We start from the raw sequence: 12,423 nt of genomic DNA on the forward strand, positions 1-12,423 counted from the left end.
CTGGAGGCAGCACCTTAGATAGGTGCTGAGGGACTGGTCCCAGTAGATTCATGAAAGATTTTTTTTCTTAGTTTGGTTAGATGTAGGGTTCTGTTTTCAATAGGTTTCTGATGTAGGGTTTTGTTTTGATGGAATTGAAAGAGTAGCTTGTAGTGAGAGTTCTCAGTGGTTTTAGATTATTTACTCTGTCACAGGAATGAACTTGTCGAGAAAAAACAGCACTTTGTGTCAGTTTTTTAAATTGCCTTTTTCGCCCCAGCATACCTGTTCTCCTAAGGAAGGCATTCTGGATTGCAGTGTTAATCACGTGCATATAATGAAAACAGTTCTTATACTGTTTCAAAGATAGAGCTATAAATTCTTTCTTCTTCATAAGTCAGGATTTCTCAAGCTTCATGATTTCACATTTGGAACCAGGCAATTTGTTGTTAGAGGCGGTCCTGTTCGCCGAGGAGGCTTTGCAGTACCCTTGGTCTCTTGCCACTGGATACCAGCAGTCCTCCTTACCCTCAGGTTGTGCGGCCAGACATGTCCCTTGGTCATGGGCCACAAAGTCACCCGCAGCTGAGAACCACTGGCATAAATGATGTGATTCTGTGATTCAGGTCACATGTCCTCTAATTATAGCAGATCAGTGGAATCCCTGAGAAAAGCACCTAGGACAAGCAGTATTTTCTGTTGGCCTTTGTATAAGCTCATGGCAAGATTCCACCATGAAAGAGTTAACATGAAGTGAGCAAGATATTTACCAGTCTTGTGAAATAACACCAACAACAAATGATGAAAATCCTTCAGCCAATCATGCCTTGGAGACACTTTGCATTTCCTATTGGAAACTTGTTAAAAATCATATTCGTTTACCATAAGTTAGAGAGCATGTTGGACAGAGTACACTGTAAGTTAATCTGGAATGATTTACGCGTAAATGTGTTCCAGATTTGGTGAGCTCAGCTCGAGCAGCAGGCGGCTTGTTTCCAAACATTTCCATTCTCAGGAACTGACATTCAGTTCAATAAGTATTTACTGAAACATGTAATGTGAGAGGGCCTTAAACAGTCTGATTTTGCTTCCATGACCCCAGCCGGCAGGAAAGCAGTGCTCAGAAAAGCGCCCCCCACCCAGAGTCTCTGTGTCTGATGTGGCACCCCCATCTTGGTTTGCAAGATATAGAGACACTAGCCCTATCCTTGCTCTTCACCGCCTCGTGTCCCTTCTCGTCCTGTACCAGCTCTACTCTCCCCGGTGGATACATGTAATTACACATGACGTCATGTGTTTCTTATTTGGTTCTTTGGTCCCAAATGGACCACTTTTCAGAGCTTTGGCAGGGACATCCATTGCATTTTCTACCTCCCCGCTGTCAGCTGGACAGGGTGTTACAGGGTATTGCAGTCCAAAGTGGGGACATTTAACCAACTCACCTTCCGTTTGTGAATCTTCACTTCCACACATGCCAGTAGATTCTAAAACAGAGGGCACGCTGCTGATAAACGTTGCTGGAAGACGGGTTGGTTTTGAGGCAGAAAGGGTAAAAGAGAAAGAGTGGGTTAGAGAATTTCCACTCATTCAATTGCTCTTTATTGAGCACCCGCTATGCGCCAGCCACTGGCAATATAGCAATGACAAAAATGGACAGGGCCCTGCTTTCCTGGAATTCACAGTCTGTTGGGCAATGAGACAAGTGGACAGGCCATGTTTTCATCTGGCGCAATAGATGCTGTAATGAGAGAAACCAAGATGCCTGACGAGCACTGAGGACGAGCAGCACCCCAGCCTGGGGGATGGCGGGGAATCAGAGAAGGCTTTGCAGAGGAAGTGGTGTCTTAACTGAGACATGAAGATTATATTGTGTATCATAGAGGGAGAGGGAGGGACTTACTTCCCCGGTGGTCCAGTGGTTAAGACTTCACCTTGAAATGCGGGGAGTGTGGGTTCAGTCCCCGGTCAGGAAGCTAAGATCCCGCATGTCTCCGAGGCCAAAAAACCAAAACATAAAACTGAAACAATATTGTAACAAATAAAGACTTTTTTTTTAATGGTCCATATCAAAAAGAGAGAGAGAGGAGAGGACAAAGGGATTCAAAGCCATATTCCAAGGAGGAAAGGTGAGTGGGAAGAATAGAATCTTAAGCACTGAGAAGTTAGGCATGTTTGGATGGTAGAGCGAGACAGGAGGACTGAGAAGTAAATGAAGAGGAGCCAGTGACGGACGAGCTTCAGGAGGACTCTTACGAGAACACGTGGGTCTTGGCTGATGCCCTTTACTGAGACCAGCACCGACACAGTAGGTTTGGTTGGAAGGAGGATGGGGTGACAGTGACTCAAGTTTTAATTCACCACTCATTCTAGAACATGGGAATGAGCTTTTAAGTGTTTCTGAAAGATGTCAAAAGCTAATGGAAATTTTAAAAGTTAATTAGCCTGTTTAAATGATTTTGTGACTGTAGGCTATCATGACATCCTGCAAATACACTCAGACCTCTTAGTTTCTGCCAACTGTATTTTTTTCATCCAGTGATTATTTCTTAATTTTGATACTTATCATCTTCTTGCTTAAAATTTACCAAATGTGTGTCTGTGAATGAGTACCCGTGAATGAAGAAGTACAGTGAGCTGTTTAAGGGCTATATTCTGGCTTTTCCAACACTCCTGTATTCTCTTTAGATTTCCTTTGCTGTGATGGAGGTTTTTATTCTAATGTTTTATTCTAATACTGCACAGACTCATTTTTGGGAGCATACACTATTTTTTAAGGCAACTAGAGAAAAGCAAGTTATATTATCAGACAGTCTTTAGGCAGGTATCTGATATTACAGGATTGTAAGGGTGCAGACCTCATGTGAGGGCAAATACTGCATGGTGAACATCATGCTCTGTGTTGACCCCATTGCCCAGAGCATGTGAGGAATAAATGTGATGGTCAATTAAGGGCACTGAAATTGCTTCCAACCATCAACCCCAGCCACTGGTTTCCATGGCCCTCTAGGCCTGAAATACCGCGTGGCGGACTTTGTATGATTCCCCTTTATAGTCAAGCAACCCAGCCACTAGGGGGCATCCAAGTTCACGTGCCTCTTTCTGTTTGTTTTCAACAGGAATTTAGATAATGGGCTGTGTGCAATGTAAGGATAAAGAAGCAACAAAACTGACGGAGGAGAGGGATGGCAGTCTGAACCAGAGCTCCGGGTACCGCTATGGTACAGACCCCACTCCCCAGCACTACCCCAGCTTCGGCGTGACCTCCATCCCGAACTACAACAACTTCCATGGGGCCGGGGGCCAAGGACTCACCGTCTTTGGGGGTGTGAACTCTTCGTCTCATACTGGGACCTTGCGAACGAGAGGAGGCACAGGTCAGGATGAAGCTGCTCTTAAATCTTTTGGCAATTGAACATTTGTGCTCCTTTGACGTTTAAGTTTTTAATCACTCTCTGGCTCACCGCTACCAGATAAAAGGCTCTTAAAATCACTAGAGCTTGATGGACAAGTCTAGATACCAGCAACAGCGGGATGGGGGTCCCCCAGCTGCCCTCTGTGAGGACCCTGTGTGGGCTACAAGGCACAACTTTCTGCTGAGTCACTTGAGGCCAGTGGCTCTCAACCTTGGCTGGCTGGCTCGGAATAACTAGGCAGCTTTTTCAAAATATAGATAACTGAGCCCCTCCCGCCCCCATCCCAGATCTTTTGAATCAGAAGTTTCAGGACTGGATATGAGCGTCGATGTTTTGAGTTCTCCAACTATGAGAGCACTCCTTCCCCACAACCTCCAGTTCAGAGTGTTTCCAGGGGAGTGCCTGCCCTTTCAGCTTCCTAATTAACCTCCATCCTGCCCGTCACTTCCCAGCTGGTGGGGTCATTTGGCTATATTATTTTTTGGCAATTTGTCTTCACTGATTCTCTCTCTCTAATCCTCCCATTGTCTTCTATCTGACAGAGTTTATCAGCCCTCAAGTATCTTCATCTCTTTTGTATTTTAAAATCAAATCTTGTGTATCCTTAAGGAATCTTCTTTTTTTTTTTTTTTAACTTTTCCTGCTCTTTCCCTAGGCTGTGTTTCACTGCTGTGTGCATTTGCTGACTTAGCTAATACTTTGTAAAATATCTGGCGTGTGTTCTCAGACATATGTTTTCTGAAATATTTGTAAGATATCTCATGCATCCTTAGTCTTCCAAAGCCTCTCTCAGTATGTGAACCATGGTAACTAGATATTTGACATAACTTGTTCCAAAACTGTCTCATTTATTATAAAAGTTTTTTAAATATATATGTATAAAATACATCAATCCTTATGTTCTCAGTTCAGCTGGGAGCAGAGGTCTTATAAAATAGCCCACTATGACTTTTTATGTGGGGAATTGTCACTACCAAGGCCTCTCTTCCCTCTGCACCCAACAGGGTAGTGTAATTATATCCAGGGGACCTGACCCAGAGCTTTGGGCAACTAGCTACTTCTTTGCTGCCAACACTTCACACTCTGTTCAGTAGAAAAAATATTGATGTTCATCCTTATGGTGAATGTAGCTTTCCCTGGAGAGCAGGCCTTACATGGGTGACTGGAGGCTGAGCACACTTACTTATCCTTCCAGTCTTCCTGGAAGGCACCTGGAATGGAGGGCTGAAGGAAAGAAGTCATGAGGCAGTCTAGGGACGTCTGTCTCTGGAGGATGCAGGGGGGGGAAACGAGCCAGAGATGCACCCAGCACACACACACACCCCGTGCCTGCTGGGAGAAGGCGAGTGCTCCGCTGTCTTTCCCCGGCCTGATGTGGGCTCTCACGGGGGTAAATGTCTGTCAGGTAAAGGGCGTCTTGTCAGTGCTACAAAGCTCTGCCCATCTGAACTGTAATGTTGCTCCTTATTGCCCTTGGTTGTGGCCGTGATATAATATTAATATCTGTCTCTTCCTGAAGACTCATTCCAAGTGTGCAGAGAGAAGTCCTTCAGCCATGGGTTTTAGTCAGCTCAAATAATGCTTCCTTTCACAAAGACGGAGGCATAAATTCAGCTCGCGACTCTGGTTTCACGCATTAATTACAACACTGCCTGATGTTATCAGTGCTGATTAGATGTAAATTTTGAGAATGAGGCTTTAGTGAAGATTTAATTTCTTGGAATTAATTTCCCCTGGTGTAATAATCTCTCCCATTTTGATCTTGTTTTTTGGCAGGAGTGACCCTGTTTGTGGCCCTTTATGACTATGAAGCACGGACGGAAGATGACCTGAGTTTTCACAAAGGAGAAAAATTTCAAATATTGAACAGCTCGTAAGTTTGGAGAGGGAGAAGAAAGCAGGCATGCCTTTCAGGCCGGGAAGTGATTCTTGTGTTAGCAGTCTACACCTTTTTTCATATCTCTGAAATGCTAAGCGAGCACTTGCTCATCAATTCATTAATTCTTAGCAGTTTAACTTGAGGAAAGAAGAGTCGATGAACCAGTGTGGTATTCTATGATGCTGTGTGTCCAGGGAGCTTTTTGGGAGCGTAGAAGCAGAGTCGATGGTTTTGGTTTAAAGGCTGTGAAAGCACCAGGATCTCCCTCTACAAATCTTCAGTTTCAGATGATTGGCATGGGGCTTGCCTGTCCACATTACCCTCTCTCTGCCCTGAGATTTTCTTCAAATTTCACATGTCACCCTGACCTCATGTAAAACTGGCAACACATTCCATTTTTCCAAACTGCTAGATATTCTAATTGGTGAAGCCTGTGGAGGTATTTTCCCATAATGAAAATTTGCAATTGACTGAAACCTTTATAAGGCAGAAGGAGAACAGATTTGGCCCACTTGAGAATGACTACAGTGCATGCCTTTTCAATGTGGCCAGTAGGAACAGCCCGTTGTGCAGGCAATGGGGAAATGTCAAGGGCGAGCATCACTCATTTTTCAAATCCTTCATTTAATACTTCCTTTAGGGAGAGTAAAGTATGAGTCAGATTTCCCTTCAGTTTTTAAATATTGTGTCTATTAGGTTCAGGCAAGGTGCACAGGTCAGGGCCCTCCAGAAAAATTCAGGCTCAGAAGAAAATGATGTCCCATGTGTCTTAAGTCAGGCCCCCTCCCCTACTCCTCAAGTCTCCCTCATGAGTGCCCTCTAGTGTCTGGGAAAAATAAGGGCGGAGAGCCGATTAGGGAGATCCAGTTAATCTGCCCTCTGCCTTCTGAGCAAACTGGATTGTATGATGGTGAAAGGGCTGGAAGCCTGGCACTTCTCCTTCCCCACAGCCCTGCTCACCCTGCACATCCCAGGAAAGAGGAGTGGTCCTTGGAGCAAGGAACTCCTCCAGGCCCTGAACATGGCCTCCTTGTAAAGCCCTCCCCTCCCCTCTGCTGCTGCTGCTGCTAAGTCGCTTCAGTCGTGTCCGACTCTGTGTGACCCCACAGACGGCAGCCCACCAGGCTCCGCCGTCCCTGGGATTCTCCAGGCAAGAACACTGGAGTGGGCTGCCATTTCCTTCTCCAATGCATGAAAGTGAAAAGTGAGAGTGAAGTTGCTCAGTCGTGTCCGACTCTTCGTGATCCCATGGATTGCAGCCTACCAGGCTCCTCCGTCCATGGGATTTTCCAGGCAAGAGTACTGGAGTGGGTTCCCATTGCCTTCAGGACCACCTCTCATGGGCAGGAATGGAATTCCTCCCATATTAGGCCAGTGACTCTTCCACACATCAAAAGGCGCTGTCTCTGTAGTTATGGGATTGGTTTTTTAAAATTTATTATTGTCACCTTTAGCAGGGGGGTGGATGGCATTTTTTGTTAACTTTTTATTTAAATTATATACGGTCAAGTGCACAGATCAAAAGTGTACATGGTGGTGCTTGCCCAGTAACACTGCTCAACTGGAAAATAGTTCAGGTGGTACCTTGTATGTCATACATATTTTACCACAGATTTTTAAAGGTGTACCATTTGCAGAATTTTCACAAACCAAACATACCTATGTAACGTGTACCGGGATCAAGAAGAACATTACCTGCCCACCCCACCCCCCAGCCCTCCTCCTGTAGCCACAGGGATTTTTCTTAAACTAGTGAACAGCTGCTATTTGTTGAGGGCTCCTAGGTGCCAGCCATGTGCTAAGTTGCAGATGTTCTCATTTGCCCTTCACAGCAACTGAGGTGTGTCTCGTAGTCATCTTTTGACATAGGAGGAGCCAGAGGCTCAGGTTAGAGAGCTGCCCTGGTACGTGGAGCTAGCAGGTGGCAGAGCCAAGGGTGAGATGTGGGGATGGCATATTGAGTGCAGCGTCAGGTTTGGGGCTGGAAAGGCCCAAGTCAGAGGAAACAGAACCACTGGAGTTACAGGTTTGAAGGGAACTGGGGGAGGGGGCATTTGGCTTTGATCCCTTCTGATTTCTGATTCCTTGTTGTTAATTCGATGCTCAGATGAATGCTTGTCAGAGGCTGCTAACTTCGAACTCTGAAATACCACCCTCCTTCCCCTCCCTATTTTATTCAGTATTTCCTAAATGCCAAGGTTGCTTAGGACTTTTTGATTCATTTGTAACTTCTAAAAGGGAAGAATTCAGAAATATAGGAAGTACCTTAAGTGACTCTCTTAGGTTTCCGCCACACTGCACATGGATCTACACATTGGGTTTGCAGGGCACTTGGAAAGCCAGTCGTTGCCAAAATCTAACTTGTGACTTCCTCCTTTGTTCAGCTGGGTCAGATCTGGAATGGCTTCTGATTGGAATTTTGGAGAAACATTCAAGGAAGATCCGATCTATCTCAATCTATATTTCGTGATTTGCATGCATGGTCTTTAATGTTTACAGAAGGCATTTGAGGCTCTGACCCTGTTCCCTTAGAAGACAGTGTTACAAAGGATGTTTTTTCTCCCTTTAATGTTCTTCCTTCTTGCCAGTGGAATTTCTCATCCTACGTGCCATTTAAATGCCCTTTTTCAAGGTTATGGAGGGTTGGAAACAAAGTTTTTGTAACAAACACAATATCCTGAAGTCAAGGGTAATAACAGGGAAGGAAAAATGGTGAGGCGAAAACAAAGCAGGAGGACAGAACCAGATGGCATGCGTCTCCCTCCCCTTCCCCCAGCCTCTCCTGGGCCCCTGGCTCCCAGCCCTTGCAAGAGAGGGGGGGACAGGGCTGTGTTCTCCCTGGGGCAGCTGCCACACCTCCCACTCCTTTCCCTGTCAGGAGGCGGAAACTGAAGGCCTCAGGGCAGACTTTTGTGTTTTAAGGTGCAACATAAACCAGGCGACATGCTTGTATGGCTCTGCCCGTGGCCCAAGCTGGCTGCACTGCTTCCCACCACCGGGAGGAGAGGTCCCTCCCTGACCCCGTGTAGGTGCTCGGTGCAGGGTGTTCGGACATTACTAAACTTGATCCATTTTTGAATACATAATTCATCTGTTTCATTCCTATTTTGCATTTCATGACGACTACTGTACCAGCAGAAACAGCACCTCTAAAATATAATCAGTGGAACAGTGCTTATGGCCTAGGGTGCTGTCAATAGTTGTGTCCAGCTCTTTGCAACCCCACGAACTCTAGCCCGCCAGGCTCCTCTGTCCATGGAATTTTCCAGGCAAGAATACTGGAGTGGGTTGCCGTTTCCTCCTCCAGGGGATCTTCCCAACCCAGGGATCAAACCCACGTCTCCTGCATTGGCAGGTGGATTCTTTATCACTGACCCACCTGAGAAGCCCCCATGGCCTAGGGTAGTGACTCCTTTAAAGTTCTTTTCATTGTAATAAGAAGAAATCTGGTTTAGAGCCCATGTAAGCTTTTGACTAAATTGTTATGGATATGCTCTGTGAGAGTAAGATGGGTGGTGACCAAATTTAGAAAGAATCCAGCATTTATAATAATAATGCGCCAAAGCTCCATAGATCAAGGCTGACTTCTGTTTGCAAATGTCATTTCCTGGCTCCATCAGGGCTCCAGACTCCCAGCTCCTGGGACCACAAGCCCTCTCAGCAGCTCTGGGGAATGGGAAGAGACTCTTTTTTAATACATGTTTAAACTAGAGCAAGTGGGGAAGCTGTGATGGAAACTTCTATTCTAAACCAGAGCCAAGGCTTAAATCATGTATTTGAATCAGAGCAAGATAACAGTTGAAGAAAAATCTCACCAACTCTTAAATTAATGAAATAACTGGACTGTAAGAACTGCTTAAAAAAATGCGACTTTAATAATACTGATTACTCATGGTAACTCAAAGAAAGAAAAAGTAACCTAGTAAAGATCCTGTTTTCCTAAATCAAGCTGAATAATTTGTTTAGAGTATATTATTTATTTGTAGGTGAATTGGGCTTCCAGTGTATTAAAAAGTGATTTATTCATCTGTTCAGAAGGGTCTTTTTGCTATCTTGAGTCTATACCAGCCTGTCTGGACACAACATGTGAGTTACTACATTGTGACCTTGTCACCTCCTTTGGTGGAGAAAGTGACCCTAGATGGCCTCGAAAAAAGGATTTTATCTTTCTCAGCCTCTCATGAGTAACTGAAAACCTTTGTGAGATTAATGGACTCATTCAAGAGAAAATCGTCAATTCCTAATACATGACTTTAGAATGATCTGATAGTTGGATTCTAATCAGTGCTAAACTATTTAGGTGCCAAAACCAAAATGAGATAGTTAATGCTCGGTTTGAAATGGAAAGAACTTGATCACCTGGATAAGGCTGTGCTTGTCACAACCTGCAGCAAGGTATATTGGTTTCCTGTCCCAGATGACATTTCCATGTACCTGAAAATTGATAGTATCGACTTTTTTTTTTTCTAAATTCAAATCAATTAGAACTAACTCAACGAAGGTTATTTTACAGTAAAAAATAAATAAGCCTCTGCTGCAAGTACTTAATATTTTCCTTACCCTTTGGGAGATTTCCCAGGTGTGTGTCTGGTGGGAGGGACAGAAAGAGAAGAAAGCCTGGAAGTGATATGCACTGTTATTTTCTATAATGAAATGTCTCCATCTAGTGGAAGTTCAGAGCAGTAAATGTGGTCACCATATTAAAATAATAATGGCTCCAAAGCAGTTTCCTTAAACACGTGCAGCGTGCAAAGAAAAAAATAAAACTTCCACATATGTTCTTAGATGATGTCCTTACAACTGCACGTATTCCCCTTGACAGATGCAGAAATGAAACCAATACAAACTGTTACAGTGTTAACATTTGTAATGTCCTAATTTGAACCTGAAAGGCAGAGGGACAAGCTCTGGGAGCTACACAGGGTAGATTCCACACAGCCAGTATCAATCTAGTTCTTAAGTTGGGTGGTGGGTTCACGGGTGTTCATATGTACCTATAGCCTTTGGTATGCATAAATTACTCCATGAACTGAATTTAAGATTATTAATAAAGGAATTTCTGGGGGAAGCTATCTCCCTCTTTTGATTGATTTGTTTAAATTTAATAGAGTAATGAAAGACTGAAAAACTAGTTAGGACATCAGTTTTTTAAAGCCTTCGCCAGCACCCTGTTTCCTTGTGAGCTCTTCTGTGTTGCTTGCGCCGCCTGACCCTTTCCCGCAGCTGCACCAGCAGCACCGATGGGCTTGTCACCATCTGTCTGTCGTTGTGTGAAATCCTGTCTGGAGTAGCTGCTCGTCATCACGTTGCTCAGGGTCAGGCTTTAGAGGATGGGTCACAGAGTGAGGCTTGCGTTTAACATGAGGCTGGTCATCCTCCACCCAACTGCATCCATCTGGGGAGGATCCTGACCAGGGTCCAGAGCCAACGTTTCTCTTCCCTGTCGGAGGGCTTTGACACAGGTCAGTGAAAAAGTGATTTAAAAAAAAAAAAAAAAACCAGCCTGGAATTGCTCTTTCTGCCTCCAAGGACCTAAAAAGGCAAGAGAGAAGGTGCTGGCCATCTGGTGATCAAAAGTCTGGGCGGCCTCCATCCGCTCGGGGCAGTCGGGTCCTCCCTTGTCCCCCACGCTCTTGACCGCAGTCCGGGGGAGGGCTCTGTGACACCGTCGGTGTCAGAGCTGCAGCCCCACGTACACGCGGACCTTTGTTGACTGGAGGGAGGCACACACTCCGCTCCACCCACGCTCTCTGTCCGGTGCATCTGTGTGAGCCTTATCATATGAACTCTAACCTTTTCACCTATTCTCTTGTTTCAAGCGGAGTCGTGTTTTAAGTCCCCCTTTCCGTCGTCTGCCCACAGCGCTGAGCGCCCAACAGATGAGGCCGTGCTGTGGCTGAAACACGGGGCTGGAGTGATGAGACTGAGACTCTCATCCTCTTAGCGAGGCCTTTGCCTCCCCCTGCACTGCCACACAGCTGCACCCCCCACTCCTCTCCTGCCCCCCAGACTCAGGCCAGTGCTGTCAATACTTGATGAAATAACCCCAGAGTGAAAATGTATGAGCAAGTTTTAACCCATTGTAAGCTTTATTCCTCTACCCGTTTTCTTGAAAGCTAACAACACAGATATTCAGAGTGTCTGCATCCTTTATTGGGCCTCCTAACAGGCTGCCTTTCTCAAATGATGTGCAACTATGAAGGGCTCCCCAGGTGATACAGTGGTAAAGAATTCACTTGCCAATTCCGGAGACTCAGGAGACACAGGTTCAATCCCTGGGTCGGGAAGATCTCCTGAAGTAGAAAATGGCAACCCACTCCAGTACTCTTGCCTGGAGAATCCCAGGGACAGAGGAGCCTGGCGGGCTACAGTCCATAGGACCACAAAGAGTCAGACAGGACTGAGCAACTAAACACAGATATGCAACTACAGTGTCCGTCTGCTGTCTGTCTCTCCCTTTCTCCCTTTTTTCTTTTTTTCTTTCAAATCATTTACTAGCTGACAAAATAACGTTACAGCCAGTGGCCTGCATAGAGGTACCAGGATGCTGGGGATGAAGTAGAGACTGTTAGCCAAATTAGCACAATCAGTGCATCCTTTATTTTTCTCCCAGCTTTATTGAGATATAATTGGAAATATGACATTGTGTAAGTTTAAGGTGTACAATGTGATGGGTTGACACATGTATGTTGTGAAGTGTTTACTACAAGAAGGTTGGTTCACACCAATGCCGGAGTGCCAGTGCCGGAGACATAAGCCACAGAGCTTCGATCCCTACATCAGGAAGATCCCCTGGAGTAGGAAATGGCAACCCACTCCAGCATTCTTGCCTGGAGAGTCCCATGGATCGAGGAGCCTGGTGGGCTACATTCCATAGGGTTGCAAAGAGTCGGACACGACTGAAATAACTTAGCACGCACCAAGCCAGATGCCCTCTTCCCCATCAGTGCCCCCCCATGAAGGGTCCTGCATTCTGAATTCAGAATAAATAAAGCAAGTTCAGTTCAGTTCAGTCTCTCTCAGTCGTGTCCGACTCTTTGCGACCCCATGAATCGCAGCACACCAGGCCTCCCTGTCCATCACCAACTCCTGGAGTTTACTCAAACTCATGCCCATCGAGTCGGTGATGCCATCCAGCCATCTCATCCTCTG

At 45.4% G+C, this 12,423-nt stretch overlaps 1 protein-coding gene across 4 annotated transcripts in view; it reads left to right on the forward strand.

The window, feature by feature from the left end:
- Positions 1 to 12,423, forward strand: part of FYN (FYN proto-oncogene, Src family tyrosine kinase) — a 211,423-nt gene that overhangs the window by 152,652 nt on the left and 46,348 nt on the right. For all 4 annotated transcript variants that reach the window (XM_043889954.1, XM_043889952.1, XM_043889951.1 and 1 more), the window contains 2 exons: positions 3,096 to 3,353; positions 5,169 to 5,265. In XM_043889954.1, coding sequence (XP_043745889.1) covers positions 3,107 to 3,353; positions 5,169 to 5,265 — 344 coding nt within the window. In that variant the 5' untranslated portion in view covers positions 3,096 to 3,106. The remainder of the gene's footprint in view (positions 1 to 3,095; positions 3,354 to 5,168; positions 5,266 to 12,423) is intronic.

The sequence above is a fragment of the Cervus elaphus genome, chromosome 28 (genome assembly GCF_910594005.1).
Source record: "Cervus elaphus chromosome 28, mCerEla1.1, whole genome shotgun sequence".
In the NCBI taxonomy this organism is placed as follows: Eukaryota; Metazoa; Chordata; class Mammalia; order Artiodactyla; family Cervidae; genus Cervus; species Cervus elaphus.